Raw genomic sequence first — 26,147 nt, 5'->3', positions numbered from 1 at the left:
GGGTGGGGTAGTGGATGAGGGGAGGAGGGAAGGACAAGGCCACACTGCACTTCAAAACTTATTGAATGCCAACCTTCTGTTGCTTTGGCAGTCCTCTGGGGTGGAGTGGTTGGGTGCCTGGAGGGCCCCCCCCCCGCGTTCTTGGGCATCTAGGTGAGGATGCTATGGAACTTGGGGAGGAGGGTGGTTGGTTACACAGGGGCTGCAGTGGTGGTCTGTGCCTTTCCTGCACTTCAACCATACACTGGAGCATATCAGTTTGATCCTCCAGTAGCCTCAGCATTGCATCCTGCCTCCTTTCATCATGCTGCCGCCACCTTTCCTCTTGATCCCGCCACCTCTCCTGTTGCTCCAGCCATCTATCCTCTTGCGCGTCCCTCCTGTCCTCGCATTCATTTTGTGCTTTCCTGGACTCTGCCATTGTCTGCCTCCACGCATTCTGCTGGGCTCTTTCAGTTTGGGTGGACTGCATGAGCTCAGAGAACATTTCATCGCTAGTGTGTTTTTTTCACCTTCTTATCTCGCTAGCCTCTGGGACAGAGATGCTAGTCACTGCACTGAAACATTTGCAGATGCAGGAGGAAAAAAGGGAGATTAAAATTGAAAAAAGACACATTGGCCATTTAAAAGGAGGGGCTGATGTTTTTGAGTTAACGTGCAGCACAAACCCAACTAAACCCCTCCTACACCCAATTCTTTGGGATGATTGCTTCACTCCTCCCCCCACCACGTGGCTAACAGCGGGGATTATTTCTTTTCAGCCACAGGCAAACAGCCCAGCAGGAATGGCCAACTCTGATGTCCCCTTAATAAAATTCCCCTAGTTCAACCAGGTAACCATGAATGATATCACTCTCCTGAGGATAACACAGAGAGATAAAGAATGGATGTTGCTTGAATGCCAGCAAACACCGGGACTACGCGCTGCCATGCTTTCTTATGCAATGATTCCCAACTACGTGCAACTGGCCTACCGTGGTAAAGTGTCCTACCATGGAGGATGCAATAAGGCTGCCCTCCCCAGAATCCTTTTGCAAAGGCTTTGGGAGTACCTCCAGGACAGCTTCATTGAGATGTCCCTGGAGGATTTCCGCCCCATCCCCAGACACGTTAACAGACTTTTCCAGTAGCTGTACTGGCCATGAATGCATCCAAAGTCTTCAGGGCAAATCAATCATTAAACATGCTTGCTTTTAAACTATGTATTATATTTACAAAGGTGCACTCACCAGAGGTGCCTTCTCTGCCTTCAAGATCCAGGAGCCTGGGTTGGAGGGTTGGGAGGGTATTGGCTCCGGGGTGATAAACAGTTCCTGGCTGTTGGAGAGAATGGTTTCTCCGCTTGCCTGGTGTGTGCTATCTTCCTCGTTCCCAAAATCCTCATCCCTGTTGCATGAGACTCCCTTGCAGGAGTCTACATACAGGTGTGGGGTAGTTGTAGGGGCACCCCCTGGAATCGCATGCAGCTCATCATAGAAGCGACATATCTGGGGCTCTGACTCCAAGTGAGCGTTTGCCTCTTGGATTTTTTGGTAGGCTTGCCTGAGCTCCTTAAGTTCCACGCGGCACTGCTGCGGGTCCCTGTGATAGCCTTTGTCCTTCATGCCCTTGGAGATTTTTTCAAATATTTTGGCGTTTCGTCTTTTGCAATGGAGTTTTCTGATAGCACGGATTCGTCTCCCCATACAGCAATCAGATCCAGTACTTCCCGTTTGGTCCCTCATGGAGCTCTTTTGCGATTCTGGGACTCCATGGTCATCTCTGCTGATGAACTCTGTGTGGTCATGCCACGGTGGCCAAACAGGAAATGAAACTCAAAAGTTTGCGGGGCTTTTCCTGTGTACCTGGCCAGTGCATCCGAGTTGAGTGTGCTGTCCAGAGCGGTCAGAATGGAGCACTGTGGGATTGCTCCCGGAGGCTAATACCGTTGAATTGCGTCCACACTAACCCAAATTCGACCCGGCAATGTCGATTTCAGCGCTAATCCCCTAGTCAGGGCGGAGTACAGAAATCGATTTTAAGAGCCCATTGAGTCGACAAAAATGGCTTTGTTGTGTGGACGGGTGCAGGGTTAAACCAGTCTAAAGCTGCTAAATTTGACCTAAACTTGTAGTGTAGACCAGGGCTAAGTAAAACATCTGTTGAGAACTGCTGCAATTTTAATTTAGATGCACATCTATAGGCATCACCGTTTGAAAATGTTGCCAATACTGTAGATTTGCTTGAAAAACTCATGGTATTAGCTGTTTTCCTTAATGTCTCTGCTTCTGGAATTATGAGATTATGAATGATTCTCAACTTTCATTAAAATAAGTAAGTTTCTAGCCTTCATAGTTAGAGAAAGATTGGAAAACAACCCCCAAGACTCAATAACCAGAGGGTAAATAATAAAACCCCTCACATTTGGCTTTAAAATCATGTGATTAAAAAAAAAAAAACCCAAACAACTAATCTCATGCTTTTGGGGAGATTGACTCATTGGTTGTCTTTTTTGTTTTTCAAATAATTAAGTTGGGCCTTATCAAAGGCGCTGGAACTAAGGGCGCTGCTGCATCCCCTGGCTTGAAGTGGTTTCCATCATATACAGGGCTCACAGTTTGGTTCAATGGGTCTCAGTACCCCCACTAGACAAACTGTTCCAGCATCTATGGGTCTTATCTATACTTAACAGCCACACTGGGACAGCAAAAGCACCTTTTTTATAGGTGGTATAAGATTATTCCTGTTCAGTGAACAAAAAGCTGTAACAGCAAAAGTACTCTTTGACCAGTGTAACTGCATCTACACTAGGATTTTTGCCAGCATAGCTATGTCATACAATAAGTTACCTCTCCCAACCAAAATAATTATGCCAGCAAAACTTTGAAGTGTAAACCTGGTCTTGCTAGTTTTAGGAGATTGTAGTTTTCTTCCCCCGCCCTTTCTTTTTCCTACCAGAACTAAATAAGTCACTTTTTGGAACATGCAGGGATACACTGCAGGATGCGGGACAGATACAGGAAAGCTGGGCTGGGAGGCAACAGAACAGGCTGCACACTCACATGAGTCACAGTTCTGGCTTAGATCCCTCTTGTGGAGAGTAGGGTATTACAGTGGAGTTGGGATAGTTATTTTTCTCTTATGAGTTTGTAATCTATTACCAGTTACTTGCTAGCATGCTCAGCACCATACAAGATACAAATAAAGAGCCTCTACTAGACATTTATACCATTGTGAGTACACACAAAACCATCAACTCCAAATCAAAACTACAAACAGTTCAAGTAACTCACAACACATTAAGGTAAGAAATTTGGGTGCCAAAATTTGGGATCCTAAGTCCAAGTTTAGACAGTGGCCTGATTTTCCACGGGTACTGAGCACTGACAAATCCCACTGAAGTTAGAACACAAGGTGCTCAACACCTTTGAAAATTAAGTCACTAGTACTTAAGCGCCTGAATATGGATTTGAGACTAACTTTAGGCACTCAGCTTTCCCAATTTTGGCCCCAGTTAATTTCCAAAGGCAAGTGCAACCTAAATTTTGAGAAGAGACAAACCAATTTAACAAATCACTGAGCAGGTGCTTCTCCCTCTGTACTTGAAAGAATCATCTAATTTTTGCACTAATTATTTTTAACTAATTTTGGGTTAGTTTCCTCCCCCAGAAAAAGGATCATAGAGGCACCTACATGCAGGGTGCAGAAAATTTGGGAGCAGATTCAAATTGGGAGGCCACCAGGACATAGGAAGGGAGGGAGAAGTGTTAGACTCTAGGAATGAGGAACTCAAAGTACCATTCAAAGTCCGCTGCAATCCATAACTGCCCTGCTTATCTTTGTATGCAGTGTTAGACACTAACATTCATGGACTGCACAGAGACACTGGATTTATTATTTATTACAACAATCTGTAACCCACTAATCCCTTATTCTTTGTTCTGTGACTGCAGAGATGTTAACGGACCCCTCCACCTTGAATGGCCCTTTTAGAATATGAGCTAACTACCTATGCTAAACAATTTGTTCCACCTTGTATTTAGCTGTCACCCTCAGAGTACCTTTCCCAGACCCAAAGAGCTGTGTGTGGCTCAAAAGCCTCTCTCTCTAACCAACAGAAGTTGGTCCAATAAGAGATATTAGCTCCCCCACCTTGTCCCTCTGTATCTTTGAACACTCAAGAACAGGGGTTCTGTTTGTTTTGGTTTCTACTTTGTAGACCTTTAATTATTTTTTTTTTACCTTTATGCTAAGAATTTGCTTTGGACTTGACACACCTAACTGCAATTTTTCTGTTTCCAAACTTTCCAAGTCCTGCTCATTTAGAGGTCCCTCATTTCAGCCTCATTGTAAAGGCAGTTTTGTTTTGTTTAAGTATCGTGTTCTTTTGGTGAAAAAAGTTTGTTTTGTTTCAATGGGCCTGTAGTGAGGCAGTGTGGCTCCCCTCCGTCCCGGAGAAGGACGAGCCCTTCCGGGTATCAGAGTGGGCGGAGCTAGGGAGCTCCGAGCCCGCCCCTCAGAGGGTCAGGCGGCGCCCCGGAAGTATAAAGGCTCGACCTCCGAACTCACTGGGAAGACAGCTGCCGGGGAGGCTAGATGCCTCCAACCTGCCCCACACCCGCTACCCGGAGGACACCACCGTGACCCAGGTAACACCCGAGTGGGAGTTTGGAAGTAGCCCGGGGGCAGATGACCCTGGTCTGGCTGCAGCACTGCCAGAGTCTATATCAGTGTGTTGCAGCCAGGATCCCCACTGACATAGCAGCAGGTCTTCTGCCACTGCTAGGGTCCCAGGCTGGGACGCAGTGGAGTGGGAGGGCCTGTGTCCCCCTGCCACACAACTCGTGGGTGGCAGTCTCCCCCTCTCTCAGGTTCATTGGGGGCCTGGGCTTATTGCTACTCGTGCACTGCTACTGCCCAGCCCCTGCTTGAGGGCCTGATCACTTGACTCACTGTTGCCCCGCCCTGACCTAGGGCCCGGGTTTACGGTGCTCATTTCCCTTGGTGGCCCTTGTGGCAACTGAGACGCCCGTGGCCGGATTAAGTCCCCCTAGACATCACCAGTGTGTAGTGAGGTGTTGTGGCTCCCTGCTGCCCTGGAGAGGGACAAGCCCCGGCTAACCTCTTTACAGGGCCATTTGACAGATCTGCTGGCCCCATCCAAAACCACTGCTCTTATTTGTACACTCAAACCCCAATAACTTTCTATTACCATTTTACAGAGATTTCCATAGAACTACATGGCTACCTTCTTCCACTCCTCCCAGTGCCAGAGATCATGGTGCTCTCATTTGGTTTCAATGTGCCCTTTACCCAGGGTTTAGAGGTAGGACCACCTTTCCCCCCTGGGCTGCAGCTCTTTGAATTTTACTCCAGAGGGAATTCTGCATCAAAATATTAAAAATTCTGTGCCAAAAATAATAAAAATTCTGCACCTAGTATTTTAAAATTCTGCAAAATGCTGCATATTTTATTCATCAATAAATAAATGTGAAGGTTCCAGCCAGGGCTGGATTATGACATTTTGAGGCCTTAAGATAGGTAAAGTGTAAAGAGGCCCCATACCGTAAAAAAAAAAAAATTATAGAAAGGACATCGAATATATAAAGATGAAAGCTTTATATCTGCATACATACAAAGGTAAAGTTGTAAAAATAGAATAATCTATCTAAAACAAATGTCTTGCAATATGCCTGTTTGCATTATAAAATAGTTTCAAATTAACATTTTCATCTGATTTCTTAATGAATAGATATGAAAACTTTATACCTATAGCAACACAAAAGCAGTTAAAGTTACACAGACCAGCTTACTTAATGGAAGCCATACAACCTGCAGTATGTCTGTTTGCACATCATAAAAGAATGTTTTAAATTTCAGTGTTAAAATGAATGTGATTTTTGGAGAGCAAAGTCATTGATTATGTCCTCAAATGATAAGCTACCGAGTTTGTCACTTTCAATTGCCTAGGAAATGCTACAAGAAAAGCGGACCTCTCTTCCCGTTTGCTTCTCTTATCCTCAGTCTCCCTCACGATGACTAATCTCAAGTAAACACCTTGGGCACACAGAGTGACAACAAGCTACATGTACAAGAGAGATGGAAAAAATTAACCAGGAAAAAAAAAAAAGACTGGTAATCTCTAGACAGGCAGTGAGAAAACCTAGCTTATATTTAAGCAAATATAATATTATAGGCTTTAATAGCCTAAAATCAGGGGTTCTCAAACTGGGGGGGGGGGTCAGAACCCCTCAGGGGGTCACAAGGTTCTTACATGGGGAGTTGCGAGCTGTCAGCCTCTGCCCCAAACCCGCTTTGCTTCCAGCATTTATAATGGTGTTAAACATACTAAAAAGTGTTTTTAATTTATGGGGGGGGGGGAGGAGTCGCACTCAGGCTTGCTATGTGAAAGGGGTCACCAGTCAAAAAGTTTGAGAACCACTGCTATAAATCATACAGTAACTCCTCACTTAACATCCTCCCGGTTAATGTTGTTTCACTATTAGGTGGTGGACCTATTAGAGAACATACTCCTTTAAAGTTCTGCAATGTTCCCTTATAACATTGTTTGGCTCTGCCCATCCAGTGCTCCTGTTGGGGACTGGGTTGGGGCACACCGCCACACCCCTACCCCAATCCCCAGCAGGAGCCCTGGGCAGGCAGAATGGGGCAAGCCCCCGTGCCCCAACACGATCCCTGGCTGGAATGCTCAGCAGGCAGAGCAGGGCAAGCCCCCACATCCTGACCCCGCTACACGCCTGCTTCAACCAAGCTTCACAATCATCATCGGTGAGTACAGTATTAAATTGTTTGTTTGCTGTATATGTATAGAATGTCTTTTGTCTGGCAAAAAATTTTTTCCCTGGAACCTAACCCCCATTTACATTCATTCTTATGGGGAAATTGGATTTGCTTCACATTGTTTCACTTAAAGTTGCATTTTTCAACATAAGTAGGATGTTAAGTGAGGAGTTACTGTATATGTACATAGTTTGAAATAACTTGCTCACCAAGTACACATATATATCAAAATATTCTGAGTATCTTCCTTCACTTCACTTCTCTCAAAACCCTCTCTATCTATCTTTTCATCAGCACTCTGTATTTATTGTGAAGGTTCTGAGAAGGGAAGCCAACACAAATGTATCCTCCTCAAGATCCACTTGACCCAAGTCCATAAAACGATCACCTGCAGACTCAATCACGTGAAGCATGGGTAGCGCATGAAGCAGAAAATGGCACGCGCACTAAAATACACAATTGTACATATGTACAGATCGAAAGAAGAAAACACATTAACACCTAAGAAAACGAAGGAAAACAGGAGCGAAGGCACTATATGGCTGTGCATGCTGGACTGTAAACAAAAGATGGGGGGCCTTCCGGCTATTACTAGCCAAGGGGGACGCTAAACAGGACATCACTCCTAGGACAAATCCAATACGAGTATGAGCTTGGCAGGACTGCTTCATGACACTGCCATCTGTGGCCTCACATTTTCCCCAATTTTATCAGCAGTGAGATTATTTATCTAAATAAGTTATGAAGGCACAGTCAGAATTTTACCTGCAGCACCTGGCCAACAAAACGCTGCCCTAGAAGGCTGATAGCAGACTTACACCTAGAAATACTAATTTTACAAGTGCAATTAGCAGGGGGGGTTTTCAGCCCTGGCTGCCCGTCTATCAATAATGAACAACTAGTGAAGGGTAAGGGTATGTGTGTAGCCAGATGTGTATATTTTTGTCATATTTGAACAAATGTGTTTATATTTAAAGAGAATCTTTTCCCCATATGGCCTTTATTTAGCCTTTATTTTTGATAAAATTTGAAATGGAGTAAGTTTTTTTTCTTTTTTTGGAGCCCCCTCATGTTGTGAGGCCCTGAGCTGTAACTTCGTTTATGCCTTAAACCGGCCCTGGCTCCAGCATGGCAGCAGGGAGCAAAAGCCACTGGCTGTACAGAGGTGGGAGATCACCCTGCAGCACCCTGGGACACAGACTCGGAGATGAGGCTACACCTGACCCTGACACAGCGCAAGGGTTGGGACTGCCCCAGAAACACCCTGGGGCCCTACCTCTCTATGCCAGGCGCACCAAAATAGTGAGCGAGAGGGACGGAGTCTCGCACGTCCAGCCCTGATCCATGTGTGGAACAAGCAGGCTCAGTCTGGCAGGATCAGAGTGTGGAGGGGCTTAATGTGGGGGGATGCAGGTGTGGGGTGAGAGGGTTCTGTGAGGGAAGATCTGGATGTAGACCGCTTGGTGAGGGGCCCAGGTGTATGAGAGATCGGGATGCAGATGGGCTCATTGAGGGGTTCCATATGCAGGGGAATGGGATTCTGCAGGGGGGTCCAGGTGAAGTTGGTTGGGGCTCAGTGCAGGAGGGGGGGTCTGGATGTGGGGGATGAGGCTTGGTGGGGAGTTTGAGTTCTGGCGGAGTGGGACTTGGTGGGGTGGGGGTCTGCATGCAGCTGGTTGGGGCTCCGTGGGGTGGGGGTCAGGGTGTTCCAGCACTTGTGCCCCAACGAGCCCTTCACCTGGAACTAGGGATGCTGCCGCAGCCCCTGGCTTGAAGGGGTTTCCATTATATACAGGGTTTACAGTTTGGTTCAATGGCTCTCAGCACCCCCACTATATAAACTATTCCAGCACCCCTGCATTTGAGGGGGGGGTTGAGTGTGGGGGAGCTCAGTTGGGGATGGTCTGGGTGCAGGGGGCTCTGGATGCAGGGTGGGGGGCTCTGCAGGATGGGGGCTTGGGTGCAGTGGCAGGGTTCAGCATGCATAGGGGTTGGGCAGATGGATGAGCAACTCCCCATACAGTGATCACTTCTCCATGGGGGCAGGAGGAGATGCAGAGCTTCCTGTAGCTGGGTGAGGTTTCGGGGGGGGGGGTCTAACCCAGCTACTCCTTGCAAGAGAAGAGGAAGTCCTGTTCTTCCCCCACTTCTCCAGGACTAGCAGCTGAGCCCAGCAGATGGTAGGTGCTAGTGGCTGGGACGTTCCTAGCCCCATGCTCATTTACCTCTCCGCCGGCCAGGCCCCGAAGCTATGCACCTGTGCTGCTGGGGAGAGGCATGACTGCTCTTGTAGCTTCCCTTTGCTTCCCCGTCATTTGTCTGCAAGGGACATGAATTCTGCATGTATGCAGTGGGGCAGAATTCCCACAAGAGCATAACTTACACTCGCCTTAGGCCCTTTGTCCCCTGTCCTCCCTGCACCGTGAAGCTGCAGTGCTGGACATGCGCTACATGCCCAGACAGTATGAAGAGAGATTAAAAAGGCTGTGACTGTTTAACTTGGAACAGAGACAACATGATAGAGGTCTATAAAATCTACACTGGTGTGACCAAGGTAAATAAGGAAATGCTATTTATTCCCTCACATACACAAGAACCAGAGGTCACCTGATGAAATTAATAGGCATCAGCTTTAAAAACAAACAAAGGAAAGGCAGTATTTCTGCACACACCACAGTCAACCTGTGGAACTCATTCCCGGGGGATGTTGTGAAGGTCAAAATTATAACTGGATTCACAAAAGAACTAGATAAATTCAGGAGAGTGGATCCATCAATGGCTATTAGCCAAGATAGTCAGGCACGCAACCCCATGCTCGGGATAGCCCCTAGCCTCTGCCTGCCAGAGCCTGGGACTAGAGACAGGGGAGGGATCACTGGCTGGTGTCCTGCTCGGTTCATTCCCTTTGAAGCACCTGACACTGGCCGCTGTCAGAAGACAGGATACCGGGCTACATGGACCATTGGTTTGCCCCGGTGTGGCCGTTCTTGGAGTCCAGACAGCACCCACATCGGTCCCCTAACGTCCCACCATTGCACAGGGCTGGGGAAGGGCCCCTGGGAGGTGAAGTCTGGGGCAGGGAGCCTCCCTGCTAGCGTCCCCAGCCCGGCGAGGGAAGGTGGGCGGGACCCCAGCAGGCGCTGTCGGGGCGCTGCAGAGGGAGGATCCGGGACGGGGCTCCCAGGGGAGAGGCTCCCGGAGCGGGCGGGGCTCGGTACCTCTGGAAGTGGCCGGTGAGGCGGCAGCGGCGCTGCCCGTCATGGTGCAGGGCGCCGTCGCTGAGCACGGTGAAGCCGCCGGCGGGCCCGTGGCGCGGCGGGCGGAGCACGGCCAGCTGGTCCCCGCGCAGCTGGAAGCAGTCGGGCTGCAGCAGCAGCAGCTGGCGCAGCGGCAGCAGGGCCAGCTCGCAGTCGCAGGTCCGCGGGCCGCGCAGCTCCCCCGCGGAGATGGGGCTCGGGCTGGGCTTGGCCATGGAGAGGCCGCGGCAGCAGCCGGGGCTCGATGCGGACGGCGGGGCTGGGGGGCCGGGCTCAGGCTGCGGCTCGCACGGGCGAACCTAGGGCCCAGGGTGCTGCCGCCCCGCGCTGCTCCCGTTGTATATATCCCCCACCAGGCTCCGCCTCTGGCCGGAAAAACAGCCAGCAACCTGGCGCAAGCCGCCGCCGGCGAGTGCCGCTCTCCCCTGCAGCGCCCCGCCTGGCTCCACAGTCTGGCCTGGCTGCGCCAGCGTGGCCGACAGCCCCGCGGGCTGCCTCGGCCCGGCTTGCCCCAGGCTCGTCCCCATCGCCCCCAACACTCTCCATTGCCCTCTGCTGTGCCCTGCTCCCCACAAGCTCCTCAGCAGCTGGGCTCGTCCCCTCACAGGCTCGCCAGCGGGGCATAGCCAGGCCCAGAGGGCCCTGGTGCAGGAATAGGTTCCCCTCTCGCCCAGGAGTCTGAAATCTAGCATTTTGCTTCCCTTTCCCATCGTGGAAAATCAGAACATATACCCCTGTTATCTGAACAAGACGTAGCTCATCTACACACACACACGTTCTGTTTACACATTTATACAGAATGCTCACTGGCAGTGATGTAGTGCTAAATTTTACAGTGCAGGAGCCTTGCAGAAATTACCTCAAATTGGTAATTCTGTCCCAAGTGAGATAATCTTCAAAATTTTGTCCGTGATATCATAAGGTAAAGCTCCCGTATTGAAAACCTAACAGTTTTCCAGCTAAATTGTATCTGATTGAAAGTGTGCACAAGAGGAATTATGAGACTTCAAACATTAGTAATAAATACATATATTGTATCAACATAAAACATCTGTAAATCAGCTTTTGGATGCCAAACTTTAAGTAGCAGGGCACATCAAAAGGTTTTCAGTCACCAGTGTATGGTTCTAGTTTCAAGTTGGTACAACACTACTGGAACTAAATTAATGCGATGAAGTGAGCTGTAGCTCACGAAAGCTTATGCTCAAATAAATTGGTTAGTCTCTAAGGTGCCACAAGTACTCCTTTTCTTTTTACAAAAGGGGAGTGATTCAATGGGGTTCAAGAACCCACAGTTTTGCCCATGAAAAAACTTGCAATCTGAGCACAAAGAGCATTTGCTTTGCATTCAGCCATCATGTGGCCAGGCACCAAATGCAAACAAGTGTCACAAACATTCAGACCACTTTTGAAAATGTGGTCTCTGTGTCACAGAAACCAAACAAAAGATCCATACCACCATGCAATTAAAACCAAAGTACATCCTCAGTGCTTTTTGGAGATCTTGATAACTAGTCCATTTTGCATTACTAAGACAGGACCTTATGATATGTCTGCTTCCATAGCATAGAAATGTTACTTGATCTAGATAAAAAGCCAACCCTGGGGATTGTGGGGGACCAGACAGGAGTGCAGCTGGGGGTGTGGAGTGCAGGAAGGTTTCACAGAGGGTGCACAGGTCCCATTATGGTTCAGCTAAGCCATTCCAGAGGAAGGGTTGCAGGAGGCAGGGGTGCCCAGCTCCAAGGCGGGAGGGAGTTGCCAGAAGCAGATGGGAAGCAGCCCCTGATGAGGTGCTGGGCCCAGGGTACTATTTTTGTTGTTAGCGACAAAGGGAAAATAGAATGTTTGAAGTAAATTGTTTCAGGTATTCCATACGTGGATTAACTTTTCACTAACCTCCTAGAATGTTCTGGACCTTTGTAAAATCTTGTGGAACCTTCCAGATTTTCTGAGAACTATATTTTCCTCAAACCTCGTATAATAAAGGAGCACTCAAGGATGATAAGGCTATCTCAGAGAAACTTAATGAATTCTTTGCATCAGTTTTCACGGCTGAGGATGTGAGGGAGATTCCCAAACCTGAGCCATTCTTTTTAGGTGACAAATCTGAGGAACTGTCCCAGATTGAGGTGTCAGTAGAGGAGGTTTGGGAACAAATTGATAAACTAAACAATAATTAGTCACCAGGACCAGATGGTATTCACCCAAGATGCATAGTCATTTGTTTGAACATACAGTGTATAGTAATATTTAAAACAAATGTGTTGTGAACCCTGCTCACATCTTCCTTGTTTTTCCATATTCACACATCTACTCAATCGCTTTTGTTTGGCTCTAGGCCAGTCTTCTTTCATATAGTCACCCTGTTGTAATGCTATTGATTTAGAGAAATTACACCAAGAGTATTTTGGATTATTAAAATAAATGTTTTGGTCAGTTGTGTGTTCCTAAAGAAGCTTTACTTGTAACTTCTCCTCATGAAAGCAATGCTACATCATTTCTAGGTAGTCTAATTCCTTTTTAAGGCCTTGCTGGTTTTGTTCAGTTCAGGAACCAACAAAGGCTTTCTCTTGGGGAGGCGAGAGAAGAAGCTTTTATGTAGTAGTAACCTATTGTAATTGTTTACATTGTAACTAAGGGCTTGTCTACACTACCCCGCGGGGTCGATCTAAGATACGCAACTTCAGCTACGTGAAAAGCGTTGCTGAAATCAACGTACTTAGATCTACTTACTGCGGTGTCTTCACTGTGGTAAGTCAACAGCTGACACTCTCCTGTCGACTCCTCTTGCGCTTCTTGTTCTGGTGGAGTACCGGAGTCAACGGAAGAGCGCTCAGTGGTCGATTTATCGCATCTTAAATTGACCCCCCACTGGTTCGATAGCTGCCCGCCGATCTGGTGGGTAGTGTAGACAAACCCTAAGTGTATAATCTCATGCACAATAGAACCTCAGAGTTACGAACACTAGAGTTACAAAATGACCAGTCAACCACACACCTCGTTTGGAACCAGAAGTACACAATCAGGCAGCAGCAGAAACAAACAAACAAACAAAAGTAAATACAGTACAGTGCTGTGTGAAACATAATCTTTTAAAAAAATAAAGGGAAAGCAGAATTTTTCTTCTGCATAGTAAAGTTTCAAAGCTGTATTAAGTCAAAGTTCAGTTGTCAACTTTTGAAAGAACCACCATAACATTTTGTTCAGAGATACGGATATTTCTGAGTTATGAACAACCTCCATTCCCGAGGTGTTTGTAACTCTGAGGTTCTACTGTAGGTTGACCATATTTCCCTATGCTGAATACAGGTAAAATTACTCGTATTCAGGCGAGTTCAACGGTAATCAATCAGAACTATGCAGTACAAATGTTCAAATTAACATCAAGTTGACTGAGCCCCTGTTAAAAAGAAATACTGTCTAGTTGGATTCTTTTTATTTACCTTCTTATCTTTAAGCCTTTAGGGTTCACACGGGGAGAGGTGATACACACACACTCCCATACATCTCTCTCACACACTGGGGGTGACTGATCAACCTGACCCTTCCTGCCTGGCGCTCTCTGTCCTCCATGCCTGGCTGGGCCCCCAGGACGGACCTGCCTCTTCTGGTACCTGGCGCCGCATCTTCTTGAGGCAACACGTGGGGGAACATGAAGTGTCACATCCCCTACCCCCAGATTTCTACCAGGGTTCACACCAGAACATGACCAGCAGCAGCCTTTCCACACTGTGTGGGAAGGAAGGGACAGGAGCTGCTTCCTGCCCCAGGGGAGAGGTGGGGAAGGGATGACCTGGCCCCTGTCTTTGCAGAGCTCATCTCTTACCCCCCGCCCCACTGCCCTGGTGGCTGGAAGCAGCTTGTCCCTTCCTGCCCATACAGTGTCAAAGGCAGCTAACACTTCCGGGCTGCTGCTGGACACCAACATAACCCAGCCACCTCCTGTCCCCACTGGCTACAGCGTGGGCAGGAAAAGGTTAACTAAAGATGCATTGTGCACGAGGGCCCAGGGAGAACCTGCCTCCAGGGGCTTCAGCGAACCCGCCAGAGAGGTGGCTCAGCAGTGGAGGGTGTTTAGGGGACAGAGCAGCCTTGCATGCCCTGGGGGCAAGACCCAGGTTGGAGGGTGGGTAAGTGAAGAGGATGCTAAGCCCCTGCCCATGGGGCTGCTGTGGAGCCTGCAGGGTTGGGATGTGAACAGACTGGAAATCGATTTCCCCCTTCCAGAGCTTAGCTGAGGGGCGGAGAGGGTTCCCCATACCAGTGCTGTGTGGGGCTTTAGCACATGCAGGGCTTGGCTTCTCCTGTCCAGCACCCCGAGCTGGAGGGTCTTGGGCTTTCCCAGGATGCCGGCCCAGCCAGAAGTAGTAGGGAAAGGAAGGAGCCTGTTGGCCAGACTGTTGGTGAGCTGAGCACTCTGACCAGGGGCTGGTTCTCTGCACAGCAGTGGGAATGGGATGCGGCCTGCCGGGATGGATATGGGGGAGCAGTGGGGTGTGAAGGGGAAAAGCAGGGAGAGGACAGGAAGAGGGGGAACACGTAAAGGGCAAATGGGTGGGCAGCAGAGGCGACACATAACCAGCCACTGCCTGGCCCTGCCCGCACTCACTGGCCACCACAGCTTGCAGTGCGCAGCCAGTGCTGGCCGGAAACAGGACAGGGGGTGAGACCCTGCTGACTGAGAGCTGGCATGCAGCGGGGGCTACGCTGAAGGACCAGCAGGGGAGCGCTGCAGCTTTCCCCCTCACTAGCCTTGCACATCCACCCCCATCTTTGGCCACTGGACCCTCCCACTCACCGCTGGTGGGCGGGCGGCTGGTGAGCAGGGATCTGGCCAGCAGTAGGACCTGGCAGCACCTGCAAGAGGGCTTAAATATGGGACTGTCCCTTAAAAATGGGACATCTGGTCCCCCTATTCTATTGTATTTTCTAATCTGAGTTAGATTACATGGGACACAGACTGCCCTAATAACACTAATGATGATCTCCTCCATTCATGCTCATATCTCTCTGTGGCATTTGACGCTATGCAAAGTTGAATCAGGAGAGGTTCTCTGGCTCCCATGAAGAAGAGGAGCATGCTACAGAGCCACTGTTTTCACAACATCCATACTTCTGCTTTTTGGACATTTCCTTTATTCCTGGTTTGCTCCCTTCCGTGCCATATTGTACATAGGAACTCTTGTGCTTACCTTGACAATCTGAATGAGACGCTTGTCTGCTAGCCTGAGATTTGTTTTTAATCTTAGAAAGTTTCTCTGTGTTTTCATATGTAATAAAAACAACTGGAGATTTTTAGCTCCAAGAAAATTAAGCTGTGATTACATTTATTCAGGTATGGTGGCTCCAGTTGTTATTGGAATTACAAATTAATCATGCTCAGCCACTTCAACTTTTACAGACTGATAAACTAATTGAGCTATTAGACATGGCTGGGCGTGAAGTATGGTGTAACCAACTTCAAAACAGCCTTTGGGAAAATGACAGCTGTATGAGTGTAACCAGAGAGAAAAATGAAATCTCCTGCAGCAGAGACTCTGCAGGGTCCTAGAGCAAGTATGCCTTCAAATTAATTTAAGATAAAAGAAAATTGCAAGGGGGGGGAGGAATCAGTTATTTTGTTCCAAATTCTCTCCTCAGATACATGCACATTCAACTCCAACTGACTTTAATGGGATTTGAGCACGTGTTTTACAGCAGAATTCAACTTTGTTCCTGCTCCTTTTGTAATGTTCATGGGTATATAGAAATGACAAAAAGTGGCCATGACCTATGGTTCTCTATCAGTCAGGTCCCTTTAGTTTTCAGATCAGTTTGTAACTACTTTTGTTTTCCCTTTTAATTGTAAAGTACGCTCTTGAAATAAAGTTCATAAGCTTGGCTGAGAAGCCACTCAAGAAAAGGGGAAAACTGAGTGAAGATCAGTGTATTCTCCCTTTCCCATTGAGTGCAGTTTGCTAAAAAAAAGATAAAAGTATGGCTGACAGAGAAGATTCTCAAAATCATTCATTGTAGTTTTTCTACTATTTTAAAAGCCAAGATAGATTGTTTATATAAAGGAGAATGGAAATTGTGAAGAATTCGCACCAGAAGGCCATAATAAAATGAAAAGGAGTAATGCTCAATTCAATGCCCTTGCCCCAGAAAAACAGGAGTTTGCAAAAAGGAAAAAGTAGGAAATGTTACTAAAAGAAGAAAATTAAGGGCCACATCATCCCCACCACTGCATGGCATGAATGAGATGAAAGGAGTGGAAAATACACCGATATGGCATAATAATGTCAAAGGGAGGAGAGACAACATGTGTTGTGCTCTCCTCCTTCTGAGACTGGACAGTTCTATCCACTTTAACAGCCATGTGGTCAGGGCTCTGTGGTTTTGGAATGGAGTGTTTCAAGGCACAGGGGATGGACCCAAGGAACCATGCTCTTCCATTGCATGCTCCCCTGTCATCTGATGGATATCTTTGCCCCTATCCAGCCATCTTACTCTTTATTCACAATAGGTATTTTTTTAAAATAATCTTTGGATCACACCTTCAATTAAAATTTCCTGGGATGTCTGCTTTGCATTCCAGAATGCACTGAAGCTTCCAATGACCATGAAATAGATACATGATCAGAAAGTTGCTCCCCAAACTATTCCCTGCCTGAGAAGCGGCTCACCAAGCATCCCTTAAGGTACCACTGCATCTGGGTCTTTACTAAGTGTACACTCCTTGTGTGACGGGTGCCTGGATGGGCCACACTGAGAATGCTATACTCAGGGCAAACTGCAAGGAAGAGGGCAGACAATCCCCAAACTGGTGGTTTATTCTAAATTTAGATTCACTAAGCCAGTAACAAAACAGCTTCTGTAATACCACAGTGGTTACCAAGAAGCCGAATACAGTCCCCAGAGAGCCAAGACTAATATAGTGAGAGGTTATTGAATACCTGATTCACTATATGTGGGGTTGACCAGTCCCAAAGGGCCTGATACAATATGAGTCTCAGATCTTACCCGATACTTAGGTGCCAATCCTTTAGTAAATAAAAGAGTAAAGGTTTAATAAGAAAAAGAAAAAGAAAGAAAAGAGTTGCTGTGGTTAAAAGATCAATATACATACAGATATATGAAAAGTCTTTAGGTCAGTTTCATAGCAGAGACGATGAGGCTGCTGATTTGTAAAACTCTTTCTGGAATCAATTTAAAAGGCAGCCCAGGTGTAGAGTTTGTTCAAGTTCTTCCATGAGAATTCCAGGGTAATCCATAGAAAATCTGGAGATCTCAGTCTTCTGTCTTAGACCTTCCCTGTTAAAGTTTAAGCAGACCTGGGGAAAAAAGGATCAGGCCTGAAGCTTTCTTTATAGTTTTCTAGCCAGCTGATAAGCCTCTCGACAGCAGTTGTCACATCAGGACCTTCCCCTGACAAAGAATAGGCAGTGCAGATTTTTGCCTTGAAGCTAAACTTCTATTTCCTATGCATACACAGGTAAACTAGTTGCATTCATTTACATAAGGCAATTAGCCATTCAAACTATCACGACAGTTCACAAGTGATTTACTATGTGGAATTACAAGTTTTGAGGAGCTAACAGGACAATAATATTATTACACCTGTAATAAATATAAAGGGAAGGGTAACCACCTTTCTGTATACAGTGCTATAAAATCCCTCTTGGCCAGAGGCAACATCCTGTTACCCGTAAAGGGTTAAGAAGCTCAGCTAACCTGGCTGGCACCTGACCCAAAGGACCAATAAGGGAACAAGATACTTTCAAATCTTGGGGGGAGGAGGGGAAGGCTTTTGTTTGTGCTCTTTGTTTACGTGTTTGTTCTCTCTTGGGACTGAGAGAGGCCAGACAGAAATCCATCTTCTCCAACCCATCCTAATCCAAGTCTCCAATATTGCAACCAGTATAGGTAAGCCAGGCAAGGCAGATTAGTTTATCTTTTGTTTTATGTGAATTTTCCCTGTGTTAAGAAGGAGGTTTATTCCTGTTTTATGTAACTTTAAGGTTTTGCCCAGAGGGGGATCCTCTGTGTTTTGAATCTGAATACCCTGTAAAGTATTTTCCATCCTGATTTTACAGAGGTGATTCTTTTACCTTTTCTTTAATTAAAATTCTTCTTTTAAGAACCTGATTGATTTTTCATTGTTCTTAAGATCCAAGGGTTTGGGTCTGTGCTCACGTGTACAAATTGGTGAGGATTATTATCAAGCCTTCCCCAGGAAAGGGAGTATAGGGCTTGGGGGGATGTTTTGGGGGAAGACGTCTCCAAGTGGGCTCTTTCCCTGTTCTTTGTTTAAAACGCTTGGTGGTGGCAGCATACTGTTCAAGGCCAAGGCAAAGTTTGTACCTTGGGGAAGTTTTTAACCTAAGATGGTAAGAATAAGCTTAGGGGGTCTTTCATGCGGGTCCCCACATCTGTACCCTAGAGTTCAGAGTGGGGAAGGAACTCTGACAACACCACAAGTCCCATCTAAATGATAATGTCCCCTTTTGATCTGTGAATCAATAGAATACATTAATGAAGCATTATGAGACAGAAACAGGATTAGCATTGACAAGCTTATTAGATAATTTTGTTAAACTTCTAACAAGATACAAGTAAACACAGACAAATTCACTGAGCATCTACCCTTGATTTCTATTCCTACAAATAAATGAGTTAGGTTTGCTGGTCTAGGACCTCTCTCTGAAATTCACATACAAGTAGATTGTATGATTACATTTCAGTGCCTCTTGTTAGGTTGTTAGGGGTCATGCCCAAGTTGACCAGTCTGTCAGTATCACACTTTGTAACTTATATCTTGAGTATTCATGGTATAGATAAAAAAGTGTGTACTTCACAGGGGCACCACAGGCAGGCAGGCAATGTTTATTCATCCATCTCTATCTTTCCATTAAAAAAACCATGGGAAATTAAATGAATAAAACACTGAGCCAAATCCTCAACTAATGTAATTTGTTATAATTCCATTGTTTTTAGCGGAGCTATACAGTGGAGATACAATGCTTTACACTAGGTGAGGACCTGACTATGTTCATGTAATGTTAAGGATGCAAACAATTAAAAATAAAAAAGTCAACAACTTCAAAAGTTTAGGATTGCACAACAACATTAACTCTGTCAAATGGCATAAGTGGAGTGTTCTCTATTTTCTGTTCATCTTATTAATTATAGAAATCAAAGAAACATAGGGTGGGAAGGGACCTCAAGAGGTCATCCAGTCCGTGCCCATGTGCAGATACAGGAATACCTAGACCTAGACCTAGATACCTGGAATACCTAGATACCTAGACCATCCCTGACAGATTGGTCTAACCTTCTCTTAAAGACCACCAGTGATGGGGAGTCCACAATCTTTCAAGGTAATATGTTCCAGTTCCTAGTTAGAAAGTTTTTCCTAATATTTAAATTAAATCTTCCTTGTTGCAAACTATACAAATTATTTCTTGTCCTACTTTCAGTGGATATGAAGAACAATTGATCATTATCTTCTTTATAACAACCTTTTACATACTTGAAGACTTATGTCCTGCCTCAGTCTTCTCTTTGCTATACTAAAAATGTCCAGTTCTTTCAAACTTTCCTCACAGATCATGTTTAATGGCTAAAACCTTTTCCCACTGGACAGCCCAAGTAACTAGGAATAGGCTTGAGTCAGGTATGTCTACACTATGAAATTAGGTCAAATTTATAGAAGTCCGGTTTTTTAGAAATTGTTTTTATATAGTCGATTGTGTGTGTCCCCACACAAAATGCTCTAAGTGCATTAAATGCATTAACTTGGCGGAGTGCTTCCACAGTACCGAGGCTAGCGTCAACTTCCGGAGTGCTACACTGTGGGTAGCTATCCCACAGTTCCCGCAGACTCCGCTGCCCATTGGAATTCTGGGTTGAGATCCGAATGCCTGATGAGGCAAAAAACATTGTCGCGGGTGGTTCTGGGTACATGTCATCAGGCCCTCCTTCCCTCCCTCCCTCTGTGAAAGCAACGGCAGACAATCGTTTCATGCCTTTTTTCCTGAGCTACCTGTGCAGACGCCATACCACAGCAAGCCTGGAGCCCGCTCAGCTCACTGTCACCGTATGTCTCCTGGTGTTGGCAGACGAGGTACTGCATTGCTACACAGCAGTAGCAACCCATTGCCTTGTGGAAGGAGACGGTGCAATAGGGCTGAAAACCATCCTCATCGTGTCCGAGGTGCTCCTGGCCACCGCGGTAAGGTCGATCAGGAGCACGTAGGCAGATATGGGTGTAGGGACTAAATTAGAAGTGACTCGACCAGGTCATTCTCTTCAGTCCTGCAGGCAGTCCTATTGTACCATCTTATGGTGAGCAAGCAGGAGATGAGGGTGGCTAGCAGTCCTATTGTACCATCTGCTGCCAGCCAAAGATGTAAAAGATAGATGGAGTGGATCAAAACAAGAAATAGACCAGATTTGTTTTGTATTCATTTGCTCTCCCCTCCTTCCCTCCCTGAAATCAACAGCCGACAATCGTTTTCGTGAGGTCTGTCAGGGGCACCTTGAAAACTTTAATGGAGATTCAGTCCTGTCTGAAATAGCAGAAGGAGGGATAGCTTAGTGGGTTGAGCATTGGCCTGCTAAACCTAGGGTTTTGAGTACAATCCTTGAGGGGGCCATTCTGTGTGGCAGTTGTTTTTGTTTCTCCTTGATGTAAAGCCACCCCCTTTGTTGATTTTAATTCCCTGTAAGCCAAACCTGTAAGCCATGTCATCAGTCACCTCTCCCTCCATCAGAGCAACGGCAGACAATCGTTCTGCGCTTTTTTTCTGTGCAGATGCCATACCATGGCAAGCATGGAGCCTGCTCAGATCACTTTGGCAATTAGGAGCACATTAAACACCATGCGCATTATCCAGCAGTATATGCAGCACCAGAACCTGGCAAAGCGATACCAGGCGAGGAGGCGACGTCAGCACGGTGACGAGAGTGATGACAACATGGACACAGACTTCTCTCAAAGCACGGGCCCTGGCAATGCGGGCATCATGGTGCTAATGGGGCAGGTTCATGTGGTAGAACGCCGATTCTGGGCCAGGGAAACAAGCACAGACTGGTGGGACTGCATAGTGTTGCAGGTCTGGGACGATTCCCAGTGGCTGCAAAACTTTCGCATGCGTAAGGGCACTTTCATGGAACTTTGTGACTTGCTTTCCCTTGCCCTAAGGCGCATGAATACCAAGATGAGAGCAGCCCTCACAGTTCACAAGTGAGTGGCAATAGCCCTGTGGAAGCTTGCAACGCCAGACAGCTACCGGTCAGTCGGGAATCAATTTGGAGTGGGCAAATCTACTGTGGGGGCTGCTCTGATGCAAGTAGCCAACGCAATCAAAGATCTGCTGATATTAAGGGTAGTGATCCTGGGAAATGTGCAGGTCATAGTGGATGGCTTTGCTGCAATGGGATTCCCTAACTGTGGTGGGGCCATAGACGGAACCCATATCCCTATCTTGGCACCGGAGCACCAAGCCGGCGAGTACACAAACCGCAAGGGGTACTTTTCAATAGTGCTGCAAGCTCTGGTGGATCACAAGGGATGTTTCACCAACATCAATGTGGGATGGCCAAGAAAGGTACATGACGCTCACATCTTCAGGAACTCTGGTCTGTTTCAAAAGCTGCAGGAAGGGACTTTATTCCCAGACCAGAAAATAACCATTGGGGATGTTGAAATGCCTATAGTTATCCTTGGGGACCCAGCCTACCCCTTAATGCCATGGCTCATGAAGCCGTACACAGGCAGCCTGGACAGTAGTCAGGAGCTGTTCAACCAAAGGCTGAGCAAGTGCAGAATGGTGGTAGAATGTGCATATGGATGTTTAAAAGCGCACTGGTGCAGTTTACTGACTCGGTTATTCCCACTGTTATTACTGCTTGCTGTGCGTTCCATAATATCTGTGAGAGTAAGGGGGAGACGTTTATGGCGGGGTGGGAGGTTGAGGTAAATCGCCTGGCCACTGGTTACGCGCAGCCAGACACCAGGGCGGTTAGAAGAGCACAGGAGGGCACGGTGCGCATCAGAGAAGCTTTGAAAACCAGTTTCATGACTGGCCAAGCTACGGTGTGAACGTTCTGTTTGTTTCTCCTTGATGAAACTCCCCGCCCCTTGGTTCACTCTACTTCCCTGTAAGCTAACCACCCTCCCCTCCTCCCTTCGATTACCACTTGCAGAGGCAATAAAGTCATTGTTGCTTCACATTCATGCATTCCTTATTAATTCATCACACAAATAGGGGGATAACTGCCAAGGTAGTCTGGGAGGGGTGGTGGAGGAGAGAAGCACCAGGAGGGGTGGTGGAGGAGGGAAGGACAAGGCCACACAGCACTTTAAAAGTTTAAAACTTTAAAACTTATTGAATGCCAGCCTTCTATTGCTTGGGCAATCCTCTGGGGTGGAGTGGCTGGGTGGCTGGAGGCCCCCCCACCACGTTCTTGGGCGTCTGGGTGAGAAGGCTATGGAACTTGGGGAGGAGGGCGGTTGGTTACACAGAGGCTGTAGCAGCGGTCTGTGCTCCAGCTGCCTTTCCTGCAGCTCAACCATATGCTGGAGGATATTAGTTTGATCCTCCAGCAGTCTCAGCACTGAATCCTGCCTCCTCTCATCACGCTGCTGCCACCTTTCAGCTTCAGCCCTCTCTTCAGCCCGCCACTTACTCTCTTCAGCCCGCCACCTCTCCTCCCAGTCATTCTGTGCTTTCCTGCACTCTAACATTGTCTGCCTCCACGCATTCGTTTGTGCTCTCTCAGTGTGGGAGGACAGCATGAGCCCAGAGAACATTTAATCGTGAGTGTGTTTTTTTCACCTTCCAAACGTCACGAGCCTCTGGGAAGGAGAAGATCCTGTGATCCTTGAAACACATGCAGCTGGTGGAGAGGAAAAAAGGGACAGTGGTATTTAAAAAGACACATTTTATAGAACAATGGGTACACTCATTTTGCCTCCCCCCTCCCCGTGGCTAACAGTGGGGAACATTTCTGTTTAGCCACAGGCAAACAGCCCAGCAGGAATGGGCACCTCTGAATGTCCCCTTAAGAAAAGCACCCTATTTCAACTAGATGACCATGAATGATATCACTCTCCTGAGGATAACACAGAGAGATAAAGAACGGATGTTGTTTGAATGACAGCAAACATACACTGCAATGCTTTATTCTACAATGATTCCCGAGTATGTGCTACTGGCCTGGAGTGGTAAAGTGTCCTACCATGGCGGATGGAATAAGGCTGCCCTCCCCAGAAACCTTTTGCAAAGGCTTTGGGAGTACATCCAGGAGAGCCGCAAATGCCAGGGCTATTTAATCATTAAACATGTTTGCTTTTAAACTATGTATAGTATTAAAAGGTACACATACCAGAGGTCCCTTCTCCACCTGGCGGGTCCGGGAGGCAACCTTGGGTGGGTTTGGGGGGTACTGGCTCCAGGGCCAGGGTGAGAAACAGTTCCTGGCTGTCGGGAAAGCTGGTTTCTCCGCTTGCTTGCTGTGAGCTATCTACAACCTCAACATCATCATTTTCCTCGTCCCCAAAACCTGCTTCCGTGTTGCCTCCATCTCCATTGAAGGAGTCAAAGAACACGGCTGGGGTAGTGGTGGCTGAACCCCCTAAAATGGCATGCAGCTCATCATAGAAGCGGCATGTTTTGGGCTCTGACCCGGAGCGGCCGTTTGCCTCTCTGGTTTTCTGGTAGACTTGCCTCAGCTCCTTAAGTTTCATGCGGCACTGCTTTGGGTCTCTGTTATGGCCTCTGTCCTTCATGCCCTTGGAGATTTTGACAAATGTTTTGGCATTTCGAAAACTGGAACGGAGTTCTGATAGCACGGATTCCTCTCCCCACACAGCGATCAGATCCTGTACCTCCCATTCGGTCCATGCTGGAGCTCTTTTGCGATTCTGGGACTCCATCATGGTCACCTCTGCCGAGGAGCTCTGCACTCACCTGCAGCTTGCCACACTGGCCAAACAGGAAATTGAAATTCAAAAGTTCGCTGGCCTTTTCCTGTCTACCTGGCCAGTGCATCTGAGTTGAGAGTGCTGTCCAGAGCCGTCACAATGGAGCACTCTGGGATAGCTCCCAGAGGCCAATATCGTCTAATTGCGTCCACAGTACCCTAAATTTGACCCGGCAAGGCCGATATCAGTGCTAATCCCTTTGTCGGGGGTGGAGTAAGGAAATCGATTTTAAGAGCCGTTTAAGACGAAAAAAAAAGGCTTTGTCATGTGGACGGGTGCAGGGTTAAATAAATCTAAAGCTGCTAAATTTGACCTAAACTCGTAGTGTAGACCAGGGCTCAGTCAGCGAGTAATAATCCTGTACTATAGTGGCATGATTATGAAACAAAACTAAATTATTTTACATTTATAGGGAAATGCACTGTAGTGGAATGCTAAACAGATGTCACTCAGTTAGAGAACTGCCGGGTGTAGACTGGTGACTGTTCATGTCAAACTGGATGGAGAAAAAGGATGGAAAACTCCAGCTGTTGTAAAGAAAAAGAATTCAGTGCCCAGGTCATATATGATCGAAACCACCAGTGGAGAGATCAGCAGAAACTGTCGACATCTGTAGTTTGTTCCTCAGTAAGAGCAATCAACATGGCAAATGCTACGGATGGTAGGTGCAGATCAAGAAGAAGGGAACTCTGAGATTCAGAAATGACCACAGCCAGTCATTGTAACTAATGGACAGCCAGATGACCAAGTTGTTATGTGTCTGGGTCATGTAATTAGTAAAACAGTTCAATTCAGAGACATTTAATAGACTGATATGTACCGAACGTCAAAGATAGCACAATAGCTTATATTTTGTAAATGGTAGAAATGTAAAACTTAAAGGGGGAGATATAATGGAAAACTAAACTGTATTATAGTGTTCAGCCACTAGGTGGAGCTCTTTAAGATAATTTATTTAAGCTGCTAACCTTAGCCATACCTGGCAGAGCATTAATGTAGGCTGCCCAGACGTCCCGGTTTTAAAGGGACAGTCCCGTATTTAAGCCCTCCTGCAGGTGTCCCGACTTTTTCTTAAAAATTGGCAAATTGTCCCATATTTTTTGTCTCCCCCCATCAGTACTGACAGGTCCTGCTGCTGGCCAGATCCCTGCTTGCCAGGGAGGGTCCAGTTGCTGATGATGGGGGTGAGTGTGCAAGGCTGGTGGCGGGTCAAAGCTGTAGAGTGCAGGGCCGGTCACTCCCCCTGCTGGTCTGTCAGTGCAGCAGCAGGGCCAGCAGGGCCTCGCCCCCAACCCGTTTCCAGCCAGCACTGGCTGTGTGCTGCGTGCTGCAGCGGCCAGTGAGTGTGGGCAGGTGCCAGGCAGTGGCCGATTCCGTGTTGCCTCTGCTGCCCACCCACCGGCCCTTTACGTGCTCCCCCTCTTGCTGTCCTCTCCCTGCTTTGCCCCTTCACTCCCCCAGCCCCACTGCTCCCCCATATTCTGCCCTCCTACCCCCCAGCAGGCTGCATCCCATTCCCAGCACTGTGCGGAGAACCAGCCCCTGGTCGGAGCGCTCAGCTCACCAAGAGTCTGGCCAGCCCGCTCCTTCCTTCCCCCCACTGCCTCTGGCTGGGCTGGCACCCTGGGAAAGCCCAAGACCCTCCAGCCCAGGGCGCTGGCCAGGAGAATCAAAGCCCTGCGTATGCCAACGCCCATGCAGCGCTGGCATGGGGAAGCTCTTCGCCCCCCAGCTAAGCTCTGGAGTGGTGGGCGGGGGGAGTGATTTACAGCTTCTTCATGTCCTGACCCTGCAGGTGCCATAGCAGCCCCCCGGACAGGGTCTTAGCACCCTCTTCACCTGCCTCCCCCCGCCCTGGGTCCTGTCCCCAGGGAACACGGGGCTGCTCCGTCCCCTAGGCACCCTCTGCTGCTGAGTCACCTGTCTGGCTGCGTTCACTGAAGCCCCTGCAGTCTGCTTCCCTGAGCCCTGGTGCACAATGCATCCTTAGGGCTTAACCCCTTCCTGCCCGTGCTGTAGCCAGAGGCAGCTGGGTTATGTCAGTGGCCAGCAGCAGCCTGGAGGTGTTAGCTGCCTTTCAACACTGTGCGGTCAGGAAGGGACAAGCTGCTTCCAGCCATGGGGCGGGGTTGCGGGGA

At 47.7% G+C, this 26,147-nt stretch overlaps 1 protein-coding gene across 1 annotated transcript in view; it reads right to left on the bottom strand.

Moving 5' to 3' along the window:
• The window catches only part of MEDAG (mesenteric estrogen dependent adipogenesis), a 33,462-nt gene extending 23,067 nt beyond the window's left edge, over window positions 1-10,395 (bottom strand). Inside the window, 1 exon segment of the mRNA XM_084617896.1 lies at window positions 9,999-10,395. Within this exon segment, the coding sequence (XP_084474022.1) occupies window positions 9,999-10,252 (254 nt within the window). The 5' untranslated portion in view covers window positions 10,253-10,395.
• Window positions 10,396-26,147: the final 15,752 nt, after the last annotated feature.

Source organism: Lepidochelys olivacea (genome assembly GCF_965140295.1).
Source record: "Lepidochelys olivacea isolate rLepOli2 genome assembly, chromosome: 1".
Classification (NCBI taxonomy): Eukaryota; Metazoa; Chordata; order Testudines; family Cheloniidae; genus Lepidochelys; species Lepidochelys olivacea.
This window is presented reverse-complemented; position numbering and strand designations above follow the sequence as displayed.